The 27307-nt window shown below is 37.4% G+C and overlaps 1 protein-coding gene across 9 annotated transcripts in view; it reads left to right on the top strand.

The window, feature by feature from the left end:
- SORCS2 (sortilin related VPS10 domain containing receptor 2) overlaps window positions 1–27307 on the top strand; it is a 545361-nt gene that overhangs the window by 499658 nt on the left and 18396 nt on the right. For all 9 annotated transcript variants that reach the window (XM_061369718.1, XM_061369703.1, XM_061369709.1 and 6 more), the window contains 9 exons: window positions 8758–8878; window positions 10241–10374; window positions 11002–11130; window positions 12509–12680; window positions 16116–16302; window positions 20055–20188; window positions 21350–21473; window positions 23244–23356; window positions 25575–25700. In XM_061369718.1, the coding sequence (XP_061225702.1) occupies window positions 8758–8878; window positions 10241–10374; window positions 11002–11130; window positions 12509–12680; window positions 16116–16302; window positions 20055–20188; window positions 21350–21473; window positions 23244–23356; window positions 25575–25700 (1240 nt within the window). The remainder of the gene's footprint in view (window positions 1–8757; window positions 8879–10240; window positions 10375–11001; window positions 11131–12508; window positions 12681–16115; window positions 16303–20054; window positions 20189–21349; window positions 21474–23243; window positions 23357–25574; window positions 25701–27307) is intronic.

Here is a 27307-nt window from a genome sequence, read left to right as displayed (position 1 = left end):
TGTGCTTTCCTTGTCTTCCTGAAGCCCATATTTAGGGCAGACCTGGAAATATATCTGAATATGAGGAACTGAAAGGTTAGGAATCCATGTCCTTTATGAATCTTTTATCACTTTGTCCCTACTTAAAGGAGAAGGACAGAAAAAGGGTGACACTTGACTTTTTCATTCAGGTGGAGTTTTTGTGTCATTTTGAGCCCCTGTCGCTGGGTGCCTGCAGCTGTGATGCTCTAAATTTGCTTTCAGGGAGACAGTTCCATTTTAGTTTCTAGTTCTAATAAATGGTGACGATGAGGTAGACATTAGAAACTTGAACCAACACTAAAATATTTTGAACGTTTTACTTAGTTTTGGGGGGGGTCTTGAACTCCATTTTGCTATATTTGCTATATTCCTCTCAAAATGAAGGAGCTACCATTTAAGTGAGCACAGGCTACTCACTCTGGCTTTGCCAGGTGAAGTCTGAATGAAGAATTTCCTACCTGTGACAAAAGAGGCCTGATTTTTAAATATGTAAGTTGGGGGTTGGGTGGGAAGTATTAGCTAAGGAAGTAACTGTAACATTTTGCTATTATCTCAGATTAACTTGATTTGAAGTACGATGACAGCAGAGAGCTGAATGAAGCAAAGCTATCCTCTACAATGCCATATGTTTCTCTTTAATCTATTTTGTTCACTGTCCAATTTGTATTTACTTCTGCATAAGGCATCAGGCTAGGCATTAAATCTGCAATATTTTCCTGACAGCTTTCACATTAAAACTTTGTTCTTGGACAGGAATTTACCAAGTAGATGGAAAAAAAAAATGTTGGAGATAATTAACAAACGTTATGGAGCCACTGAGCTTCTGGATAAAATGGGAACAGGCTCATTCTGGTCCTCCACAGCACTTCTAAGAACTTAAGTATTCATTTCCCTTCTTTTTCCTCTGAAAAGGAGCTGAAAGCAAGATGTTTAGGCATAAAAGAATGAATGGCAATTGGGGGTGGAAGGGTAGAAAACAAAAAAAAAACATATTTTGGTTCAGTTTCAACTAAATTGTTTCCTCTCTTATTTTTCACTTCGGCAACCAAACAATGTAAAATCAAAACAAAATAAAAACCCAACACTCCTTCTCTTTAGTGCATTGAGTGTATGCATGTGTTTGTAGCGTAAGGCACCTAAATCATAAGTGTCTCAGCATATTTGCACATGATCTGTTGTGTACACAAGCGCTTTTCATGTGCAGTTGCTTTATGCAGGCGGGTGTCCACTTTTGCACATGGAAGCATTCATCATTTCTGGAGTTGCAATTTAGTAAGGCCACTGAAAATGTGACCCCTGTTACGTTCTTTTGGGGAATTAGAAAAACATGCTGAATGATAATCTTGATGTATAACAGACTGCAGCTTGGATCTTACGTTACTTTCATCCATTTTACTAGTATGAACCCTTTGACTTACCTTGTTACTAATTTTACAGTGGTGTAAAGGAAGCAAAGACAACTGTTAGAAGGAAAGCATGGCTATAAAGATTAATCTGTTATTTTCTTTTTGAAAATGGTAAGCTTTAAATAGCATTTTAGGACATAGTCATGGCTAGCCTGCTCTTCCAACCCCTTGGGAATTCTGTCATTACTAATGTTACTGCCTCTGTGAGTTAAGGAGAAAACTACCTGTTGGTAGTGATTGCCCTAAAGATAAAGTGTGTGCTTCCATGCCACAGCCTCATCACTTTACTCCCTCAGCTTAGTAATTTCTTTACAGATTTTGGCATGGGGAGATCGTGTCTCGCTGTATGTTCAAAGGCACTGTAATAATACGAACTCCAAGAGGCAAAACAAAAAGATTGTGACATGTGCTTTTCTAGTTATATTGTCATCATTTGTGTGAAGGTCTAAATGAAGCAAAGGACTTGGATCTTTGAGTTCATCATAAGTTGGAAAGAAACTTCTAATACACTAACGTAAAAGGTAACTGAGAATCTTGCCACTGGTTTTATGTAAATGGCCTCTGATATCTAATGAAGTATAAGGTAATTAAATATTTAATATGTAATTGCAGCTCTGTTATAAAAATTATCAGGGAGATGTGATAGTTAAAAAAAAATTAATACATTAAGTTCACTGACAATTATATTTCCTAATAATATGATTTACTACAGGAAAGCAAGACTTATATGGGGAGCAAGATCTAAATACCACTTTTATTGTAGCTGTGTGACTACTTCCATTTAAACAAATAGTTTCCCAGAGATAGATGGACAGCTGTTAAAATAATTAACTAGTATCTCTGAGAGTCTGGTTTCCTTTCCTATCTAGGTCACATACTCGTTGTTGAATGTTCAGGTTCAGATCCGTAAGGAATGTAATGTACTTGCCATTTTGCACATAGAAGTTTGGGCTGGAAAGGACCTTCAGATCATTTAGTTCCAACCTCCCTGTCATGGTCAGGGATGCCTCGCACTAAACCGTGTTGCCCAAGGCTGTGTTCAACCTGGCCTTGAACACTTGGACATATTTGCTGCCCGGAGGAATTTAGAGATGTTATCTAACATAGAGCCATTGAGATTGCCCATACACCTGTATGTACTGTCCTCAACTGACTCTGATTCAAACCCTACCTTTTGTGGTCAGTTTTATACATTTGAAGGCTCTCCCAAAAAAAATAGAGGTCCTGTTCCACTCCCAACTGACACGTTAAGTTAGCAGAGTGTGTCAATAGAGCAGTCAGCTTACTGTTTCAAACATCATGGTTGTTGACTAAGTCATATAGAGGAGAGCAAAAGCCAACACGGCACTTGGGAGATTAAAGTAACGTGTCTAGAATGAGAGTCATCTGATTTCAGGCAGAAGTAGCTGTGCATCACGCAGTTGTCATCACTAGTCTTCAGTACAACTGCAAAACTTGGACGATTTAAGGTGCTGGATTATACATCAATTAATTGCACATGTGCTGTTTTTGTGACCTTGGTGGGATAGTACAGCAGGATCACCCCTGCCACTCCATGGTCTTTGAGTGTTCTCACTCATCAGTAAAGCAAAACTGTTGCAGGTTCAGCTGTGCTGCTCTGAGGCTCCTTAAAGCCATTCTCTTTGTCCAGAGATAACATAGCTAATGGCTCAGGGGTAAAGCAGCATAATACAACAGTTCAAGGTGTATTTATATGGGATGAGATCAATGATATGGAACTCTGTAGCTCAAATCCATCTACTGTGGCAAATAATGTTTTGATGCTGTGAAAACCTATGAACAAAGTCCTGAAGAACATATCAGAAAAGCAACAGAGGAAGGCAAGTATAGAAGTTATAAAAAGTTATGGCTGTGACACCTGAAGTGAGCAGAGTGTTGTCAAAATCATTTATCCTGAATGAGGTTATGGAAGCTGAATATTTACGTGGTAAGTCTCTGAGAGCCTCCAGCATCAGCACCAGCATAGCTGAAGTCAGGTTGTTTGCAAATGATAAAGGCAGCAGATGACTACTGTGCATCTGAACTAGGAAGAGCTATCGAATAATGCACTTTTTTATTGAATAGAAGTGTGAATTTAGTGGAAAAGATTATCATTGCATATAATTTATGTTTTATTAGCTCCCCCTGATTATGAGCTTTATCAGGAACAGAAATAACTAGCAATCTTCCAGCAAATAGCTTAAATGAGTTAGCTTAAAAACTACATGTAACTGTCTTATCTATCAACTGATGCAGTCCAATTAAAAAATTATGTGCTCATAAATGAACTAGAAATGAATGTACAAAGTTGGTTTGGCAACTGAAACACTGAAGTTAAAATTATGGCTCACAAATTCTTGCAAATAAAACTAAATTAATTTCCAAGGTAATTGGAATTTCTTTCAAAAATTATTTATCACAGTGTCATCTTTCATAGTTTCAACAGAATTTATTTGATGGCTTTCTAATGAAATATAATTAATCAGAGGAGGGTTTTAGTAGCTTATGAATTACTATCATCTTGATATTTAACTTCTAATCATCAGTTACACTTGCTGTACCGTTCCAGTTTTTTCCATTCATATGATTTTACTGGACATATATATTTTGCACCTGAGCAATTACATTGTGATTGCTGTTATGCATTGCTTTATTGCAGCTCATATTTTTGTCTAATCCATTGACTCCTACTTAATACATGCATATCTTTTTTACTTTGGAAAAATACTTCTTTCTTGTTCTAATAAGATTTGGCAATACATTTAAATGGGCCTTTCTGGTGCATGTGCAAAACCCCTTCGTGTTACCGCAGCAACAGCATTAATAATCATTAAGGCTTTTTTGTCAAACAATTGGCTAGGCTGGATTCCTTAGAAAATTTACCCCAGGAATTACAAATCTGTATGACTGCATTTTTCATGAGATTTGTGGCTGTGCTGGTACACTTCCTTGAATCTCAGGATTGTTACTGTAAGGCAAAGAATGATGGAATCAGTCGTGCAGTTACTGTGCTCTGTCAAAACATGGTTTTCAGTCTGTAGACTCGGAATAGCCCTAATGGAAACGAGTAATTTTATTATTTTTTTTTTTTTAAGAGGCTAGACCAAGAAGGAGAAAAGTTACTTCTGTCTCACTAAAAATCTACAGAGGAGAGGCTTATAGTTCACCCACTGAAGTAATGCTTTTGCTGTATACACATATAGTTTGTATGTAGCTTCTGTATTACTTTAGGAGAATTTGCATAATCTCTAGAGTAATTTATATATGTTTTGTAACTTTATATAGGATGTGGGACTGGGCAATATAATCTCAAAACTCTGGCTCTAATCCTGTTGTTTCACTAATTTCTTGCTCTAGTGAGGGAGAATAAACAACCTCAATATTTTGTATCATTACCATCACAGAATCACAAAATGATTGAGGTTAAAAGGGTTCTCTGGAGGTCATGACTGCAGCCAACAGGACTAGGGAAGTAATAACCCCCCTGTACTTGGCACTTGTGACGCCACATCCCAAATACTGTGTTCAGTTTGGGGCCCCTCACTACAAAAGAGATACTGAGTTGCTGGAACTGAGGTTGTTTAGTCTGGAGAAGACAGGCAGGACCATATCACTTTCTACAGCTAAGTGAAAGGAGGATGGAGCAAGAGGTGGCTGATCTCTTCTTCCAAGTAACAAGTGATAGGACAAGAGGAAACAGCCTCAACCTGCACAAGGGGAGGTTTAGATTGGATATTAGAAAAAATTTCTTCTCTGAAAGGGTAGTCAGGCATTAGAACAGGCTATGACATGGCTTAGTGGTGAACTTGGCAGTCCTGGGGTAACAATTGGACTTGATGATCTTAAAGGTCTTTTCCAACCTAGCTGATTCTGTGATTCTATGATCTTTTCTAACCCCCCCTGCTCAAGCAGAACCACCAAAAGCCAGCCACCCAGGACCTTTTCCAGATGGCTTTTGAGTAACTCCAAGGTTGGAGACTCCACAACTTCCCTGGGCAGCCTGTGCCAATGCTCAGTCACCCTCACAGTAAAAACGTGTTTTTCTGATGTTCAGAGGGAACCCCCCATGTTTCAGTTTGTTCCTGTTGCCTCTCAGCCCCAGCTCTCTCAGCTTTTCATCATAGGAGAAGTGCTCCAGCCCCTTCATCACCTTCATGGGTCTTTTTGTTGGACTCCTTCCTGTCTGGCCATGTCTCTCATACTGGGGAGCCCAGACCTGGACACAGCACTCAAGTGTGACTTCAGCAGTGCTGAGGAGAAGGAATTAGCAAATTGTGCAGCTGTAACTTTCTAAGTTTATTGATTTTTGTCCTTCCTGGGTTTTACCCTTCTTCCAGGTCTCTTTGAATACAACTCTTTAACCTACAAGACCCTCTAAGGCATTTTATTGTACTTCTCATCTTTATCTTTTCCAGAGAAAAATTCACTTCTTTCAAACTTTCTTCATTAGTTATATTCTCTAAGCAGCTTATGAGCCATCCTTGCCCCTCTTCAAATTCATTTTTAGTGGGTGTGTAAATATGCATATAACATGCATATATATCTCCCAAATTTTAGGTGTTTGTTATTTGACCACATGGGTGTTAATAAAAATATTGGCTTGTGGACTCATCATATCTGTGTGAAACTTACCTCAAAATATTTCTGTGTTTGATGACTCCTTTCTGAAAATGGATTCTTCTAATTGCATATGTACTCCTATTCCTTATTACGATTTTGTCCGCACTGATGCTTTCTTTTTTATCTTGTGACAATGTCAGCTAGAACTGTGTTACAGTTTTAACAAAGATCAAAATATGCTACATTTACTCTATCCACTAAGCCAGTTACCCTGTAAAAAAAGTAAATTACATTAGTTTGACATGATTTGGTTTTGGCAAATCCGTGGTGGCTGTTATCATTTTAATTATCTCCAAGGTGTTTATAAGTGGGCAGCTTAATAATTTGTTTGGTATTTTTGTGGATACCAAAATTAATTCCTTAACTCCCTGGGCTCTGTTTTGCTGCTTTGTATGTATGGTTATATACACGCACACATATACGTCTTTCTGCTCCCTCCATATATATATATGTGTGTGCATGCATGCATGTATATATACATATATATATGTGAAATGTTTCCCTTTCCATACTCATCTAGAATCACTCTCTGTGAGGTCTCAAAGATAATTATCAATAGTTCAGTGATTATTCTGTTCTGTATGGAACTCAAGCATCCATCTCCTTTCCTATCCTTTTCTGCCTAACCTGCCTGAAATAACTAAGACAAATGACGAAAATGTCATTTATTCATAAAAAATACCTTTCTGAGTCAGGAGTGAAGATTTGACAGGACTTGGCTCCTTGTGCTTGGATGTATTTGTTGATAAATGAGTTAATAAAGGAAATGTAACCAGTTTGTAAAGATTTGTGGTGTCTAAAGAATGATTTTTAAGGAGGGTAGCTGTATAAGCGCATAACAAAGTCTGCCTTATTTTAATACCTTGTATGGAAGAAAAAATATTGTAAAAGAAAAAAAATCAGGTATTTAGCATACAAACGAAACTTCATGCATGTCAGCAAAGCCAGTCGTATTGAAGCAGGCATTGTGGAAAAAACATGAGACCACCTAAGTAGTCACTTTATTGAATATGTAACTACAAGTGATTAAGATTATATGGTGACAACAGCTCTCAGGATCCAGCTGAACCAGAAAAAGAGAATCACACCTGTAGGTCTCAGTGAGAGAAATGGGACCACACACCTATGTGCACATATAGCCACATTGTTTAATTTTTGTGTATTGTTTCTACTTCTAAGACATGGGTACATTTAGAAGGAAAGTAGATGCTTCAAGTCCTTTAATCTCAGAGCCTTACAAGAAAAGAGGAAGACATACAAGGCTAAATGCAGGTTTCTATTTAGTTAAGTGTGCTTCTGATGGTAAAGTTTCCTGTGAGCATGGATTGTTCAGTCACTATAATGTGAGCAGTGTGGGTGATAATCTGTAGATATTTACATCTCTGTGCTATAACTGAGAAGCAAAGACAGGAGAAAGAAAATGGGGAAATTACTGAACATGTTTAGTCTCTACAACTATTTTTCAGCCTGTTTGCTAGATTTCAGAGCTCTACACGCATCAACCAGGAAGGATGCTTAGTATGATGACATTGCCTCTGTGCTGCAGAGAATCCATTTTCTAAGTTCTGATGTACCCTAGTTTCACTTTGAACCTGGTATTCAGGACAAGAGAAAAGACTGTGCACAGCAGGATGCTTTTAGCAAAACTGTACCATTCCTGCTTTGTCTGGATTTGGACAAAACTGAGGGCAAAACAAAAGGAATGAATTAGTTTAGGGAATGCTACTAAATCTTGAAACATGAACTCTGTGCAGTATGAACTGCACAGAAATTGTTGGCTTCAAAATCAAGCTTAAATTCTTTGGCAAGTAAATCACATCACATAAGCCTGATACAAACCACAAATACATTTGACTTTTGCCCAAATAGAGTCTTTATCCTTTCTAATTTGTTGCTGGATGTCATACTTAACTGTTTTGTTTTGGAAATAAATGTTCTGACTTCGAAAATTTTGGCTGCTTTGAAAGTGCAGTCTGGTTTTTAAAGCAATGAGATTTCCTTTCTTTTTTCCCCTCCTTCCCTCAAAGAAATTTACAGTTTGTGACTGTTTTTTAATATATAGGACTAGCTGAAATGAGGAGGAGACTCAAGAGTTCCTCAGAACAATGTGTAAATGCAGTGTATTCCTTAGAAATTAATACAATTTCATGATACTGCTGTGAGGTTAAACAATAGCAGATTGCCATCTGAAATCTGTAGAAGCTAAAAACAAAACCAAACCTCCACAAACAAAAAACCCCAAACAACTAACTGAAGAAGTTGCCCTATAGTCACACAGAATGAGTGACAGAGCTGAAAACTGAATCCAGTGATCCTTGATTCTGCTTCCTGATCTGATCTTGTCAGAACCTGAGCATCCTGTATATTCCACATTACAATATAATAGACAAAAATGTTGGGCTCCAAATTAGAAATGGTAGTGGTTTTCCAACTAAATTACTGGATAATTTTGCAGGGGAAAAAAAAACAGCAACAGCAACAAAAGAAATCTATGAGCTATGTTTTTTTTTCATTGTAAAGTTTTGTGGACAATTAGTAAGTGTTTGCTAACTAAGACTTTGAAGAGAAATGAAAGTGGAACAAAAAATGCGAGGGACTTTTAAGTAGGGAGCCATGACTGTAGAAAGGAAAAGACAGAACTGAAAATTTGAATCTCAGATGTATGGTATTTATTTGCAGTAAGTTTTTTACTTTTGATCTTTCTGTTCAGAGTCTTTGGACATATAAGCTACCGTTCAGACTGGGAGCTGGTAAAGGTGGACTTCAGACCATCCTTCCCCAGGGAGTGCACTGATGATGATTATGAGTCTTGGGAGCTCACAAATCTACAGGTATTCACAGCCTTATGTTGACTGCCACAACTTGCATAACTTTTGTATTCATGTAGACCTGTGTGCTAGGAAAAAGTTTTCAAACAGCATTTGGATGCTACATCCCCAGCTTTGATCTCCATATGTTGGTATTTGCTGATTTTACAAGAGTTTAAAATGGGAGAGGATTTTATGTTCCCTTCAGTTGTGTGATCTGTGTCCTGGGAAAGACAAAAGTGTATCTGGTGGTTTGCCATAATAATAGGTGGTCCTGCTGGGTTGAGAAGCATATACCATAAACTAAAGTGTGTAATATTGATTGAAGCAATTTCAACATGCGTTTGTCTGTTCTGCCAACTTTCGTACCACATACTGTACTCATACATAAATTGCCATGAGTAAAGTCCATTCCAGAAGTAATTTAAGTTATCAGTGGACCAATCAGGTAATGGAGTCGAGTTGTTTTGGGCAATACCATTTCTGCAGTAATGCATTAAGGCTGTGCTAATCCTGGTGTTCTGGCCAAATGCAGTTTTGGGAAGCCACATTCTCTATATGATGTACTGATTAAATGGGGTTTGGTTTTTGTTTTGTTTTGGGTTTTGGCCCTTTTTTTTCTTTTTTTTTTTTAATTAAATGAAATATGTCATATAATTCATAATATATTAATCATAATTTTGAGTATGTTTTGCTTCTTCCAGTACATTTGTTCTCAATCTCTCTGCAGGGTTGGGTTTTTTTGGCTTATGACTGTGCTTCTCCAGCTTTCATTTGCTAGTTCTCATGCCTAAATTTACACTATTTCTTTGGGAATGCTGTGTATTTACAAGGAATGTTATGCAGATCTGAACCTAAAGAGTAACAATATCTTGGGGTATTGGCATTGAATTGTCCTTCAGAAATTAGAAACTACCAAAATGACTTTGACAGAGTACTGGCAGCTGCCTGGTTACCAGTGGAGTGTGTGCAGATAGTCTTCATTCTACCTGTGTCCGCATGGTTAGTGCTTGTTGACTGCTGACATGAGACGTAGTGATTTAGCTACAACTTCAGCCATCTGCATCTACGCTGTATTTTTAAAAGGCCAGTTGTAGAGTTGTGCCCAGGTTGTGCACACGTGAAACATGGTATTGAATTGAACTTGAATTTTCAGGAACATCTTTGGATTTGTGCCCTGAAATATAGTGTACTTTACAACTGTAATGGCCCATTACTGTACAGCCATGGATAAGAGAGCTTTCTATACCTGCACATTTGCATATGAGAGAGTTTATACAAGTTTATAGTCTTGGTAGCAAGACCAGACTTTCTCAGAACAATATAAGGTCATATCTGTGTGATGTAGGTTACAGTGTGCAATAAGTCCGGTGCTTTGATGTTCAGGGTGATCGTTGCATCATGGGCCAGCAGAGGAGCTTTCGAAAGAGGAAGATTACATCATGGTGCATTAAAGGGAGAAGTTTCACATCAGCTCTCACATCCAAAGTTTGTGAATGTGTGAACTCTGATTTCCTATGGTGAGTCTGTCTGTGGACCTTTTGATTTATTGATAGTAAATAGTTACTTAGAGTTTGAGATGGATTTATTTTCTTCCTTTTGCCTCTAACCCCACATACCCATGTATAAACAAATAGGCAGTCCGTTCTTTGAACAACATGTTGCTTTTGCATTTGCCTTTGATTAAAAACACTGCCGTGTTTTAAGTATTTGTTTTACCTGACTGAACAAATCCTGAAGTTTTTCTCTATTGATCAAGTCTTGAAAAATGACTATTAGATTGATTTGTAAGGCAAGCAAACCCTTTCTATTTGCATATAAAGCAAAAAAAAAAAAACAACTCAAAACCCAACCCAGAGTAAACAGATTGGTCTGAGTGGCAAAGAAAACCTGTTAAAAATCTAGACCGCCAAAAGAGTTAATTTTGCAGAACTGACAAAGTAATTGCAACCAGTTTTTCTCCAAGTGTACACAAGTCCTGTTGACATTAGACTTAGAATGAACTGGCTTCGCCAACTTGCATGTTCATCTGATAGAATAATACCAAAAAATGGTTTTACTCTTAAAAAAGTTGCCTCATCCACCCCAAATGAGACTGTTGAATGAAGTGGTATTGAATTAATACTCTTGGTGTTGATTTTTTTCAGTGATTATGGGTTTGAGCGCTCCGCACCTCTGAAGTCAGAGTCCAGCAAATGTTTTGCTGACTTTTGGTTTAACCCAGAAGCACCTCCTGAAGACTGTGTGCTGGGGCAGGCATACACCAGCAGTACTGGGTAAGCTGATTTTGCGTTTTAATGGCTTGCAGAGCCTTCCAGAGAGGAGGAGAACATTCCGACCAAGGGCCACAAAAGTCATTTGAAGGAAACGTAAATAAGGCAAACTGGAAAAACTGGGAAATGTGGAAGTTCTGACTCTGATTTAGAACACGTGCAGAAGCTGCCTGCTAACTAATGAAAGAGAAATACTACTTTACACATTCACAGCAGTTCAAAAACTAATCCATTTGAGAAGAGGGGGAGCTGTCTTATTATTTTTTCCTACAATTTTTTGTGATGTGTTGTAGCCATCGTTAGGAACGTCCATTCAGAGCCTTTTCTTTTAGCCCTTTGCTTGGGTTCAAACCAATTTTCAGTTTGAATTCAATTAAGTACTCTAAGGAGCCAGAACCTCCCACTTCACTTCTATAGGGGTAAGGACTTCTGTGGAGAATGGATTCTTTTCCTGACCATATGGGCCACTGAGAATCAAAGGAAAGCTTCAGTAACTGTAAACAATATAGCATAGAATATACAGTACAATGTAGTCTGACGTCTGTGCTGAGAATAACTTGCAGCTGGCATCTATTCTGGCTTATCATAACATCATCTCTGTCAGTTGTGGAGATGAGGACCAAACGATGAAATGTCAAATCTGGCAATAGAATCACAGTCTCTGTGTATATTTGCCTTACCAGGGAAAATGATGCCTTTTGGGTTGTGGCTGACAGCTGTGGTATACAGAATAGGAATTCAAAAGAGTGAAATCTGACTCCAATTTTAAGGGATGTTTAAGAATAACATACCTGAGTGAAAATGATGTGTAAATAATTACCGTACACATCCTATATTCCCTTATTATTTCTTTATAAGTGTTAGGTTTTTCACTCTTTTATACTGCTATGTTAAATAAATGTTTTAAGCATTTTAAGAAATGCATAGATTTGAGAGCAGCAGTTAAACAATTGGCTCTGGGTTAATGCAGAAGCTACTTAGTCTAATTTCTTCCTCTTCTTTGGGGGTCGAATCAATACCTCCATAGCATTGAGGACTGCAGAACACTAGGAAAGGGTATGGCAGTGAGGACAGCAGATGACCTAGCTCCTGGAGGGCTGCTCAGTCATGTTTCTGAGTTCAAAAAGGCAGACTCTTCCGATGCATACAGGTGAAATCATTATTGTGCTCTACACCCTCTTTCTTCAACAGGTTTCACTCAGTAAAGGCAATATCCCTTATCAAAGTATTTGCATCATTAATTCATTTAGGTCATCTGTAATCTTGTCTGTTTGTGAACCCAATGAATATTCATTAGCTGCCATCACACTCATATTCAGTGCCTCTGATAGTATTCTCCTCACCTGTGATTCACTGTGCCCACTGTGTACTGTTTTTGCAGGTACAGGAAAGTTATTTCTAATGTGTGTGAAGGTGGTGTAGACCTGCAGCAGAACTTAGCACAGCATATGTGTCCACTGATTGCTCCCAAAGGACTTCAGATCAGCATCAGGGAAGAAAGCCTGGCCATTAAGCCTGGGGAAGACATCACCTTCATTGTCAGACAAGAGCAGGTAGGAATGAACACTGGCTTTATGAGTTTCATCACTACTTTTAGGGCTCATTTCCTTCCTCCCTGCTTTGCTGCTGAATAGAGATTAATTTGTGCTTGAGACAAAGATGAATAACTCTCTAAATATTGGAACTTCTGTTTTCAAGTGAACCAGACAATGCAGTAAGCTCAGTAAACCACCACATTCTGTCCACAGAATGGGATTTGTCTCCTCAGCAGTGGAGTCAGTAATTATTCCTTAAAGGCAACAGCTTCTTGGAAAATCAAAGGAACTAAATTACCAAAGTCTCCTTAGACTGAAAATTTCAACTGCTCTATCAGAGAAGAACAGAAATGCAGACAACATTTAATATTCTGATTTAAGTGTTTTTGAGAATCTGCTTTTCAGAAAGGAATTGAGGGAAGGCTTTACAGAAATCAGCAAAGAGCACAACAAAAGGACGTTTATTATATATTAGTTGTGTTCCTAGAGATATGGATTCTGTTTCTGTTTATTGAAAGAGGCAATGCCCTAAGGCCCTGACCAACAGCAGTGAGTAACTTTAGGATGAATTGTTTGCTGTGGGTGTATTTCCTAACACTTGTTTTTTAGCATTAGGCTATAACTGCTGTGCTCAGGTTACCACAGTGTTGTACTTCCTGGCTAACCCCACTGATTTACAAGAACTTGAACAAAGTTCACACGTTTTGGCAAACCTGTGCAATATAAATCGGGCACTTGGGATTAATTTCTGTAATGGAATCAAGAAGGTTATGTGCAGAACACTGGGCTGCTCAACACTTCACAAGCTCTCTGTCCCAGTGCTTGTAGTGCCCCAGCAGTTTGTGTGGCAAGTTATGCTGCCTTCTCTTTTTAGGATTTGTTTGGAAATGTTTATTGTAAGAATAGAGCATTTGGTTGCAATTTGGACTCCTAATGATTTTGACTGGCAGTTTGACTTTTTTTCCTACTGAAGCTTTCAGGAATCTCTGTGGCAATGCTGCAAGCATTTAAAACTATTCAAAAATCTTCAGAAGTGAGGGATCTGGAAGGGAATCCCGTGCTGTGTTTTCTGATGAAGTCTTTGCTCAGTACATAGAAATGGAAGGCATATTTAGAAGAAATCTAGCAGTTTGCTGCCCCCTATGGCTATGAATAATATATTTATACTCAAATGTCCTGAAGTGGTTTTTAGGATTTAATCTATACAACAATGTCTAAAGAGAATTCGTAACATTTACTGAGTTTAAGAAACAGCTCTACTAGGATAAACCAAAACATGCCGCTTTCTCTGCTGAACAAAATTAGTTTACTTGGTTATGTTGAATGCATGTTACTAGGTGCAGGACATTAGGAAGTAAAGAAAACAGGCTTTGGTATGTTTTAGCAATTTACAAGTGACCTTAGAAATAATAATAATAATATATAGTTATAATTATTTTTCCAAAATTCTTTTGGCTGATTGTATAAAAACAATGTTTTTACAATCATCTATTTTGATTTTTTACAATCATCCATTTTGCATGGAAGAGGAAGCCCCAGTTCCTTTTAAATTTAGCTGTGTTTTTCCTCTGTGACTTTTTTTCTATCTGTCCACTGTTTGCTGTCTTTTCTGGTCAGGGAAACAGAAAGTACCTTGGGATTTTGAAGACAGCACTCTCACCTCAACACTGGGGAAGCTGTTAGGATAAAACCTTAAGAGAAGCTTGCATCCATTGTCTTTCAACACTGGTTTCTGTCTCACCTGGAAAAAATATGCATGTGTACTTGTTAGCATAAGAAAGAGTGAACAAGAAGTGTTTGCAAACCAGTATCACCTAAACAGATTCCACTTACTGGCACATTGCTGGCAAGAAGACATCTCATTTGCATTAAACTTTAATAACATTATCTCCTTTGCTAAATTCTAGTCATCTGTTGTCAAAAGAAAGATGTTATTTGGAAAAAAATACAGTGAAGAAGCTTTTAAGTTCCTTATGCGTGCTGAAATATGGTGTTCAGGTATTTGATAACCTTATGGGTTCCTTATTATGGGTACTCTTTTACATTGCAAGCAGTGCTCTTTCATCTGATAAAATATAGAAGAAAATCAACAAAACTGCAAAATGATAAAAAGAAGAAATAATAGTATGCTTTCCTTCCCTCTATAATGCCACGGTACGTAAATTCTAGGCTTTGTTGCCTCCTTTGATTTTACATTAATGCTGACTTTTGGGATTATGTTTTGATCTAAACCTGTTTCAGAGCATGGGTTACAGGGAAGTGATTTTTGAATACTTTGAAGGGTGTCAGCTTTCTGCTCTAATGGCCATTCAGGTCACCTGATTAGCATATGGATATATATATTCCTTTCATAGAGGCAATGGAGGGTTTTAAACCAAGACTGTTTTCACAATACGAAGTATTTTTTACCCAACCTGGACATGCAGGCTGTTTTAATTGTATGACTGTAATGGCTGTATGCTGTGGTAAGCAGGGAGTACCATATTGCTGAAGACTACTGAGAATGCAGGGGAGCTCGCTGAGGCAGTGCTGCCGGGAGTGTTGAGAAAGTGTTGCTGCTAGCAGTTGAAATGAATTTTTGTTTGACTCCGTCCGCATCACCAGTTGACATAGCAAAAGCCTGACTTCTCTCCTGAGCGGCCACACCATGACATGAGTGATGGGCATATGTTTGTCCTCTGACAGTAGTATCAGTCTTGTAGTATTTTAGGCCTGAGTTTAGGAAGACAGTGTGATTTAACGGAGCACTTAGCAAAAGTGCAATGAAATAAATTCTGCGAGATGCTTGACATGACGGAATTAGTTGGCTGGACTTTTAAACCCTTTCCCAAACCCAGCTCAATAATCTGCTTCATTAAGCATGCATATGGCATTCTAAACATGCAGGTAGCTCTGTGCAGTGTAGTACAACTCTGCACAAAGATCCCAGTATGGATCTTGAAGGCCATGTGGTTAAGACTCCAGTGGTCTGCTTAGAAGGTGTTGTGAAGAATGTCTAAACTAATTAATTTTATTTTATAATTACATAGGCTAGAAGTTCACTGGATGAGTGGTTTTTCACTAAAATAACTATTTAGCTGTTTGCAATCCAATGATCATCACTCCACATCCTGGGGCTGGGCTGCACCATTATGTTAATGTCCAGCTGCATTGAGACAAGAGTGATGGTTTCTGTGTCATACAAATTGGTTAATGGCTTGGGGTGTCTTTTTTTTTTTTTAAGGTAGCACCTTAATGTGAAAATTTGTGTTTTTTTCTATTAATGCACACATGACCTGTTGCAGTAAAATCTTAGCCATGGGTATGGGGATTTTACTGTAACTCTTGCAATTGAGTCAGAATATCTGGCTGAGGCTAGAAATGCTATTGTGGTTCAGGAAATGGTTATAATCATGTGTTCTGTCTATTTTGGTTCTGGCCATTTAAAATATTTTTTCTATATTTTCCTTTTAGGGTGATGTATTAAATACCAAATACCAGGTAGATCTTGGAGACGGCTTTAAGGCGATATATGTGAACCTTACGATGACTGGAGAGCCCATCCGTCACCACTATGAGAATCCTGGGATTTACCGGGTCTCGGTGAAGGCTGAGAATGTGGCTGGGCATGACGAAGCTGTGGTGTTCGTCCAAGTCAACTGTAAATCAGCTCTTTGGTTTTCTAACTTTTGCTGCAGTGTAAAACCCTCACGACAACTATGAAGTAGTAAAGAAGCTCGCTAGTCACAATTAGGAAAAATGGATATTCTTTTTCAGTAACTTAATGCAGCCTTGCGGTACTGTGTATTGCAGAGGCTTGCAAGCCTAATGCATTAGGGGGTCAGAGTTAGTTTTGTTTGGACTTGGGAGAAGGATGTTGCATTAATCTTTTAAATAGCAAGCATGCCTGAGTTCAGATCTTCAGTTTGATCCATCTTCCTGACTCAAGACCCTGTTGGCTGTCTTAGCAGCTAAAATTTAACACTCCAAGCTATGTCTTTTTAGGAGCTTGTAGTGTGAAGCAAGTGAACAGACATGTTGAGAAACATATGAGTTCTTGTATGGTTTAAAAAATAATCAAAATCTCAGTGTTTCTAAAAGTCACGCTACTCATTAAAGTACTAAAACCTAGATTTTAGGTAGCTAATTCTCACAAAGTTTTGAAGTGATACTTTTATATAACTTTGTGTTGACAACCAGTATTACTTGACATAGACTTCTCTCCCTCTCCTTAATTAAGACCTTAAAAAAGTCATCAAACAGATTTAAAAGAAAATAATAGCATGGCACAGGGAATACCATGCACCATTGCAAGCTTAATGTACCTCAGTCATCTCATAATTGAAATGAAGAAGGAAAGTTATAACTGGAACTGAATTTTCTTCTTCCTTTGAGATTCAAGACAGCTATTGCTTTGCCTCTTTTCAGATGCATCAAAAATTCAGAAACAAGTAACATCAAAAGAAAAGATACTCATCTTGCATTCTCCAGGTGTTTGTTTGCCTCTGTTGTGATTGGCATGTCTTCCGTCCTAATCCCAAGGCAGTAGAAATCGCTAGAGCCACATACAAGGCTGTGCACATACCTGTGTACTTTATGTCAGCCTGCCTAGTGACTGCTGATGTTTATGTATTTTGCTAATCAGAGTCCTTAAGTTCAGAGTTTCCAGTTCTGCTTTGATTAGCAGATGGAGACCAGCCCATTAATGCTAATAGCCATTCTCTATTAAAATCAAACAGAATCATTCAGAATTGAATTATCCACCTCAATATAATTACCTGTTTCTTTTTCTGTTTATATTTTAAATTATTTTACACCTCCAGATAAGTATTTAGGACCAATACTTTTTAGGAGCTTCTAGGTACTTAGAAGTAGATTAAGCACACCAACAGTAGATGTACAAGCAATGAACGGCAAAAAACTCTGAGGAGAGCAGCTCACCATTCAGAGAATGACGAGTAATGATGGAAAGCAGAACTGCTGCTTTCTCAAAATGTGCTTCTGCTGTAGCCTTCATCGGGATAAACAGTGAACATAAAAGATGTTGATAGTATTTTATACAGTGGATTTGCAAATTACAGAAGCAAGAGGTATTTTTGTGTGACTGATGTGTTAAGAGGACTGGTGCTGAAGAGGCAGCTGAGCACTGAAGCAGATGCGGTCCATTCCTGAGCTTGGCTGTGGATGCAGCTCATGGTCTAGAAGACTCATGGAAGCATGTCATCCAGCCTGCTTGAATAAATGTTTTTGATATGATTTGCTCTTTTTGATTTTTTAGGAAAGATTTGAGGAAATCAGCTAGCATAAATTAAACTGCAATTTCTGCATTCTAGAGAAACTCATAGTCATTCAGGGACACTTTTCACTGTGGAATATAGTGAAAACAAAAATGTCCATGAAGTCCTGCTTTCACTCTATCTCCAGCTGATATATTCTGAGGGAATTTTTTCAGGGACAAATAGCATAGGGAATATTTTTTTTTACTTTTGACAAGTTCTATTGCTATGGGAATGCCCTGTAATGCAGGACATCATCCAGATCACACAGTTTACAACTTTTTATTGAACTGTAAAAGAAATGAGAGTAAGTCTGATAGTATAAATGTGAGTAGGTAACCCAAAATAGAGAGAAATGAAGATTTAGGCCTACATTTTCTTTTTCATGATACCATAATCTCTATAGTATGAATAATCAGGAAGCTTTGAAAATTACACTGAAATTGTAGCTCTGTTAAGCAGAAATCCTGGTAGTCAACTTCATTCCTAATTCTACACAATTAAGGGTGCTACAAAGCTTATTCAAATGCATTATGGAATTGTGTGACTGAGACAAGCAGAAGAACTCACAGTAATTAACTCTGTAATACATAGGAATGGCAAACTTGAAATAACAGCCATCGTTCACATACCACATGACTTCCCTTCTAAAAATTTTGGAAAAGAAAGTAACCCTCAGGAGCAAAACCATATCTCACAATGATCAGTTTCCTCTGGGAAAACGTAAATTTATGGCAAAACTAAAAATGATGCAGATCCGTCCAGGCTTTCTTTGATTTACCTCATCAGAAGGAAAATCTATTTCTAGGAGGAACAAATTTTCCCTCTAAGCTCTAGTAATAGGAGAGGCATCTTAACTCACCTTTTGTAAAGAGGTTATTGGATAAATCATTTGTTTAAGCATCAAACACGCCTTGAGTTCACATAGGTGGTTAAAGAGTCATTGGAGAAAATGCAGAATGAAAGTAGAAACTAACATCTGGATGAAGCAGCACACAGGCTATTCAAGTGATGTGGAGAAAGGGGGTGTGCACAGCTCAGATAACTTGCTCTCAGGGACGTTAGTCAGTTTATTAAGATGAATTTACTAAAAGAATTTAGTAAAAATTAGAAGTGAATGGGCAATGGTTCAGTTCATGAAAGAAAGAGCAATAGCAAGGCTTTAGACCAGTGTTAATATCCTTTAAGTCTGCACAGGGGTTAAAGACTTTGTGTGAGTTAAAAGGTATTTATAATGGAACAAAAATGGCTGTCTTAGTATTCATTCTGTGTAATAAATGCATGTTGGACCATACAACCGTTTGATATCCTGGATAGATGTTGCAGCTGAAGTTAAGAAATTTTAGTTACCACAATATGCTATTATAAAGCTTTCACCCTCAGATGTTCTGAAAAAGATATACTGAAAAACCTCCAAGGGAAAGATTTTCTTTCAATAAAATTACCGTACTATGAAACAAAATACAACATTAAGCAGCAGATAAAATGATTGTAATGATGCATTTCTTTCATACAAGTAATAATGTTTACAGCCTCCATCGGCAGAAGTTCACAAAGAAATAATCTCACTCTAAGGCACATTTTGGAGTACAGAGGTTATCTATTTTGATTTCCAAAAAAATATTCCCCTGATGCACACATCTATTTTAAAGTATGCGTTAATGAGAGGTTTTGTGTTCTGTGAGCCTAACAGCTGATGTTTTATAATGAAAATGAGCAGTCAGCAACATTCCTTTTTAGTTTCTTGCTTTTTCTGTAGCAGTTTCAGGTTTATTAGATTTCTATTCATTTGATCATTTATTACTTAATGGAAAAGAAAAAAAAAAAGCTGAAATTGCTTTTTCCCCACTTTATAACCAGGACTAAACCAGTGGATCAGAGAGGTACATATTGGTGATCTGTCTCATTGCTTTAGGGGTTGTTTTGTGGGTTGGTTTGTTGGGGAGGAGAGTGGGAATGGTGTGTTGAAATGAGGTCCTTCCAATTATGCCTGTAGTTTTCAATACAGATGTAAAAGCAGGAGGGAAGGAAAAGTAATTTCAGGACCTTATGGTGTGCAGCTGAGAGGCTTTGGGGAAAAGAGTCATTAATAAATTGATAGATTCTTGTTCAGTGATATTTTGGGAACTTTGTTCAGCTCCACTGCAGGCTTTAAATCTAGAAGTGGTTCCAGTTGTGGGGAGAAACCAAGAGGTGAACCTGACAGCCATCATACTGCCTAAGAACCCTAATTTGACAGTCTTCTACTGGTGGATAGGAAACAATCTACAGGTACATGAATGGTTTTGACTGAGATGATTTTCAGTCTGTTTCTAATAAAGGTTGAGTGGCAACTTTTAATAGAGGTACTGCCATGTTGCATGTCTTCTTTTAGAACATCTTTCATTCCAAATAGCCAGTTATGTCTGGTGGGAAGCAGTATCTAACTTCACTTGGTTAATCGCATACGTTTAAAATGTTAATTTCCCTTTATAGCTACTTAACTGGAAATGGTATTTTCTCTTCTAGAATTAGTTTGAATTTCTAAATGACTTTCTTTTTTAGGGAAACAACAATTTATTCTGTTTCATTACCCGTGGAAAAAATATTGTGGAGGAGGGCGCACTTGTGATTATAGCATTGGTGAATGATGAGACTTTGATTTATACCTTTTCATGTTGATATGAGTGCTGTATATTCACTGTATAGACAAATATTTTCTGAGAGCTTAAAATAAACTGGCATATCAAAAATAACAAAGGTCTAAGAGGATATGAAAACAGTGAGAGCACTCAAACAATCTAGTGATATTCATTTGGGGATAGAAAGTCTAGATAAACATATCTAAGAGCAATAAATATCCAGGTATTTCTATTGGGAATATTTCTTACCTGGCTGGGCTGGCTGGGTTAATTTCTTTCAAGGTAGTTCTTTCAATAGCAGATCTGTATCTGTTCACAATATTGACTTTGCTATTGCTAGAACAGCCCACTGCAGATCGATATGACGGGGTTTTTTAGTTCATATGGATGGTCATCAGGGAACAGAACATCTCAGCTCCTCCTTGGAGATTATGGTGGACTGGTGCACTTTCATGTTTGTGCTCTAAGTCGACTGAATTAATTCTTTTAACTCTGACATACTCTACAATTTTTGAGGCAAATGACTTGTTACATATGATCTTATAGGGATTGTTGAACCTGCCTCAAAATTACAGTGGGACCTGAATGAATTCTTCCAAATGAAATGTTTGTTCCATACAGCAGCTATTCTGTTTATAAAAGATCCTTTAGGGAAAGAAACATTCCCTATTGAGAACTGTGATTGAACGATTCGATAAAATGTTGATTAATTGTATAATTGATGTGACATTTTTAATGACATTCTCTTAGGACACTGTACCCATGGTTATTGCTGAAATTCTATTTTAAACTTTTCTGTGTATTTTTAAAGCCGCTCCTTACATTGGAGAGTTTTCTGGTGACAAAGTTTGCTGAGACAGGTGACATCAGAGTAACAGTGCAAGCTTCCTGTGGGAGCTCCATGCTTCAGGACTCAAAAGTTGTCCATGTTTTTGGTGAGACTTTATTCTTAATTTTGTTGGGGTTTTTTTGTTTGTTTCATGTGTACTTGTTTCTTATACCCCTTAAACCCAGCTCTGACACAACTGAACCTGTTGTAAAATTGTATCTAATGCCACATATAATTCTTAAAATTAGAGGGATGAACTGTCAATAGGTAGCTCCATGAGGTTGAACAGCATGATTGTATGGAAGGGCTTAATCTGAAACGTTTTGCTTTCTTTGCTTCTTTCAGATCTTACTGTGGTTCCTGTATGCTATATGTAGCAATAGTGCCTAGAAATTTTCTCAGTTTTTAGATAAAGTAGTTTAAATACCACTGAAAAAAAAATTATTTCTGTATATGCTCTCAGAATTGAAAACAATATGAAATAATTGCTTTTTATCAGAGTTGCTTTGGTGTTTGAGAGTTTTGATCAAGTATAGCTCTGCTGTAATTACTGAATAACCCTTCAGCTTTTGTTTCACATTGTGCCCTGGTGTGTTTTGTTGTGTCGTATAATGTGGTGGCAAGGTATAATATACTGTGAAAAATGTAGTGCCAATGAATTATTTACATTTGTATTTGTGCTGTCACATATGGGAATTGTGATAAGTGAAAAAGCTGCTTTCTAATGCAAGCTAAAAGCCTTCAGATATAAAATACAAAACATGATACATCTCTGTTGTCTGAAGAAGATTCTGTTCTTTTTTGCTTTTAGTACGCTTATTAATTTAAAAAAATGATAAAAGACTCCTGCTAAATGGAGCTTTTGTGGACCTTCTCCTTTCCTAAGATAAATGGATTTAATGTTTATGCTACAAGTTATAATTCCATCTGCTTTTTTAGAAATCTTTAGAAGGCTTAGTGTGACTAGATCAATGACTTTGGCTTTCCAACACTCCTTTTGCTCTTAATGTTGGCCAATCTTGATAGTAAGAGCAAGAAAATACTGGCCATGGGGGAAATAAAGAAGTCTTTGGAAAAGAAAACCACATTAAAGTACAATTCTGATGGAAGTGTTAGGGAGGCCAGGTTTGCCTCATGCATTCCAGAGGATCTCTTTCTCTGCTTTGCATTAAGTTCTCCAGGTGTTCATCCAAGGAACCTATATGAAGAAATGGAGAATTTTAGAGTCTGTTCACTGAGGAACAGCTTGTTTTTTAGTATTTCAGATATTTTTGAAAATTTCCAGAGAAACACTGGTTTTATTATTTCTAAGAGGGCAATCGTTAGCCTTTGTTACATCATTTCTGTTCTTATTTTCATAGCTATTTTATGGAGTATGTATTCATTTTACATGAAAAAAATGTAACATGGAATATGTTACAAGGAACATGTAACGGGCAAAAAAACATATGCTTATGATTCAGTGAGAATAAGATCCATTGGCACATTTCCATTACAAATAAATGAAACCAACCATATTTCTGCGGTGTATTGTCCTAAGGAAAAAATACTGGTAATGTTATGACCCCAGATCACATATGTAAATTTCTTCGGGTTGTTTTTTTTTTTGTTTTTTTTTTCTCTTCCTGCTTTTTTGTCTTTAGGCAGAAATTTGATGATGTTGACCAAACTACAGAAAGAAATTGAGTGCCTAACAGGAGTGTAGTCTTGCTCCATGCAAGAGTACATAAACCCAGAGCAGTGGGGTTCCTAGATACTGCAGCACTGCACAGCAAATAATGCCTAATTATATATTTCATCTTTTATTTCTACAAAACTGTTTTTGCAACCTGGTTTATTATTTGTTCAAAATTGTTACTTTTTGTTCTTTTTCTAGATAATTTTCATGTTATTGCTCTGAAGTTTACTAAGCACCTGGACATGTACAACCCTGACATACCAGAGTGGAGGGAAGACATAGGACGGGTAGTAACACGACTTCTTGCAAAGGTGCTCTTTCAGATTGCTCGTAAAATGATCCCTCACTAGTTGTAAAGCTTGAAGGTTAAGTTAATGCCTTCCCATTTGGAAAAAAGGATGCAGAGCAGAATAATAAAGTGAACCTCATGAGCCACATTTTAAACAAGTTTGATCCTAATGTCGCTTTTATGTGCAGGCTGTAGATGTTGATGTTGTAGCATAGACAGTCTAGGTCTAACACAGCCTAATTGGCAATTAATGCTAAATATTGCTCTTAGGGATTAGACATAAACACATTGGTAAATACTGCTGACTCCAAAACAGGAAGAATATCTTAAATGTGATATCATAAAATCATAGAATAGTTAGGGTTGGAAAGGAACTTAAGATCATCCTAGTTCCAAACCCCCTGCCATGGACAGGGACACTTTCCACTAAACCATGCCACCCAAGGCTCTGTCCAGCCTGGCCTTGAACACCGCCAGGGATGGAGCATTCACAACTTGCCTGGGCAACCCACTCCAGTGCCTCACCACCCTTACAGTAAAAAACTTCTTATATCCAATGTAAACTTCCCCTGTATTTAGAAGTTAAGCAAAGTAGGAGAAAGAGAAGGCTCCATGAGGACATTAGTACAGCCTTCTGGTACCTCATGGGAGCCTACAGGAAAGCTGACGGATGACTCTTTGCAAGGGCATGTAGGGATAGGACAGGGTAAATGGCTTTAAACTAGAATAAGGTAGATTTAGAGACATTAGGAAGAAATTCATCACTATGAGAGTGGACTCTAGAACTGGTTGCCCAGAGAAGTTGTGGATGCCCTGTCCCTGCAAGTGTCTCTGCAAGGCCAGGTTGAATGAGGCTTTGAGCAGCCTGGTCTTGTAGAAGGTGTCCCTTGCCTGTGGCAGGGGATTGAAACTAGGCGATATTTAAAGTCCTTTCCAACCCAAACCATTCTAAGATTCTGCGTAATATAAAAGACATAGTCTTTGTATAAAAACAAAGCAGAATGAAAGAATTTACAGTGCCAGTTTTTAACTTTGATAATTACACATAATATATAGGCACACTATTTGTGCAGCCGGTTTATTTTTTTGAGATTACAAAAGAAATGTAGATTGGCAGCAGCTGAATCTTGTAGGTTAAATCAAGTACAAAGTCATGCAGCAGCACTCAGAGATAAGTGAAAACTATGAGCTCTAGAGCTGTACTGTTCAGGAACGTACACTGCCAGCAACAGGGCATGCCCACACAGGCTTTTGTGAGGGCAATAGCACTGAGGTGCAGGTTGACAGTGTTCTTAAAGTATTTGCTTTTAAAATTACTTGTCTTTTCCAAGATTTGCAGTAGTGCAAATCAGGCTGTGGAATTTTGGCTTTTATACCATTTTGTGCCTTTTTTTTTTTTTTTTAAGGTTCACATCAAATATCAAATTAAATTAATTTCCCACTTTTATCAACATAAACCCATTCTATAGCCAGTGTCAGTCAAACAAATATTTTACTCCCTTATACAATAGCCATTGCATTTTAATAATTACTGAATCATTTTCAAAAGAATATGAAAGATTTAATGGAATTTCAGAATCTGTTTGATAAAGGCTATAGAAAGTGCCAAGAGTGTTGTCATGAGAGTTGTGTGCCTGTATTCTATGGCACATGGAGGATTTGGGGGCAAAAAGCAAAATTTGCACAAGCTACATTGAAAAGAGATGCACTTGATTTTCAATGTGGGATGCAGGTATCCGTTGCAATTTCAGGAACTCAATCTAGGTGCTCTTAGTGTTACCCTGGAAGACTTTTTCTCTGTCCATTAAACACAGATGGAAAAGTAGCTTCCCTAAGCTAAAGTTAGCTGCAATGAATATGCCCTTCTAGGTCTACTATGTGTCTGAATGGCCCACAGAGGTCCTAAATCAGTTAGGATTTTTTTTTCCTGTTGCCCTAGAAATGCACAGCCATTGCACAGTTTTGCTAACACTGCATACCACTTGATTTGGCTTCTTTGTATGATGCCACTAAATCACTTTAATGCGATAACAATGCTAAGCTCTTCTAGTCTTCAAAGAGCAGCTCACATTTCACTTGTGTTTGGCTTTGTTCATGTTTTAGCTTCTGGTAGAATATCCTCTAAAAAGTAAGGATCTGAATACCAAAGACTAAAAGACATATGTGGAATTACTCATGTGTTTTCTCTAAAATATAAAGCACACTGTCCAATAATTTGCCATATGCCTTTGTCTTTACAGGAAACAAATATACCCGAAGAAACACTCATGACAGTTGTGAAACCTGGTCTGCCCACAACTGCGGACTTGCATGTGCTTCTACCAGCAAACCAACCAAAAAGGAAGAGAAGCGTAACTAGTGATAAGGTAACCAGAGCAATGTATGTCTGGCTAGAACAGTCTTCATCCTCTTTTGCAGTCACTATACTCTCATTGTCTTTATGTAATAATTAAAAGGTTTTCCCTACCTATGTAAAGATCTCAGTCCCACCTGACAAGATAGGTGTAAAAGCTAGCAACCACTATGTCTGCTGTGTTTGACTATCTAGACCAGCATAATCTAGTGCTTACTGGTATTAGTGTATTTCACAAAACTAGGTAATACTCATCTGATTTTTAAATAGAAAAAGCAGTGGTGATATGTCAGTCTGTGAAGATCCGGTAGAGCAGTGTATTTAGAACACTGACACTTCTAATGAGGGACAAAGCATCTCTGCACTCCTTTCATAAGCAAATTAGATTTCAGGTCAAACAGAAAAAGAACCTTGATAGTTGACCTGTAAAGAGCATTGAGCAGGTAGTTTCTGTCTTTATGAGCAACAGTCCTTTTCAGTTGGCAATAAATAAATATAGGAAACACATGAATTAAAATAAGACATTAGTTTCTGCCTTATTATTTTGGAACTATATTTCTTCCACAGGAACATTTGGCACTAATAATTTATAGTAATTGTCCTTTTGCTGTGATAGAGAAGGAACAGATCCCAACCCTTTGCCTGTATCTAGCAGTTCAAGTCATGCCAAAGTATGACAGAAAATATAATAATAATAATAATATTAATAATAATAAAAAGCATTATAAAGAATAACAATGTAAGGTATCATTAATTCTGAAGGGCATTTTGCAACTTTTTCAGACAAGGTCATAGTATCCAAAGAGCTGGAGAAGTAGTTAAGATGAAGCTCTTTATGTGAAAACAAAGCCAGTAGATTATGTTTGGAATTTATGGAGTATGGTTTGGAAAGCCCAAAGGAGTAGGTTGAAGTTCTCAAAGTATCTGAACAGGTGTCTTACTTTAAAATGCACAGAATAAAGTGTGAATGCAGTTTCTGAAGGAAATACTTTTGTCCGAACATATATGGAATGGATGTCTTTATTAATTTGAGGGAACTGATAGTGGTAGATTCTTAGGTTGTTCAAACATATTATTTAAGTACGAAGTGCGATGCATGTTAGTATCCTTTGTATCTCAACTGTTATATTAGCATTGTGCTTTAAGGCACCTTAAAGAATATGCTGCCTTAAGGCTTTTTTTTCATATTTGTTTATGAAATAGCCTGCGAGTTACTCCAAAGCATAAAGAAAAGCAGTTACATGTTGCAAATTATTTGGAAAATTGATTTCAGTGGGACTACGGGGAAATTACAGTAGTTTACCAAGGAACAGTTTCTGTAATACGTAGTCCTGCTTTAGGCAGCTGCCTAAATTTCTATTTTTATATTGTAGCTAAGGGGCACTACCTTATTTTAGCTATTGATTCGTGCATGTAAAATTGCTGATTTAGAATTGAATGGCACAAATTTCAGTACAATATATGTTGTGGCTCTACTGTGACTCAAGAAATGTCCTAAAAATGCCCCCTATGTAAATAAACTTACGAGCAGTAACTGGTTAAGTCAACAGGAAAATACTCATAGTGTCCCTTGTTTAAAGATTCAGTACATTCTCCCAGAAGAGAATCTTGAAGGTTTTC

The sequence above is a fragment of the Neopsephotus bourkii genome, unplaced genomic scaffold (genome assembly GCF_033783945.1).
Source record: "Neopsephotus bourkii isolate Nb327-2 ecotype Australia unplaced genomic scaffold, CSIRO-AGI_Nbou_v1 NB_144, whole genome shotgun sequence".
NCBI lineage: Eukaryota > Metazoa > Chordata > Aves > Psittaciformes > Psittacidae > Neopsephotus > Neopsephotus bourkii.
The sequence above is the reverse complement of the archived record's forward strand: the minus strand, read 5'-3'. Positions and strand labels throughout refer to the sequence as shown.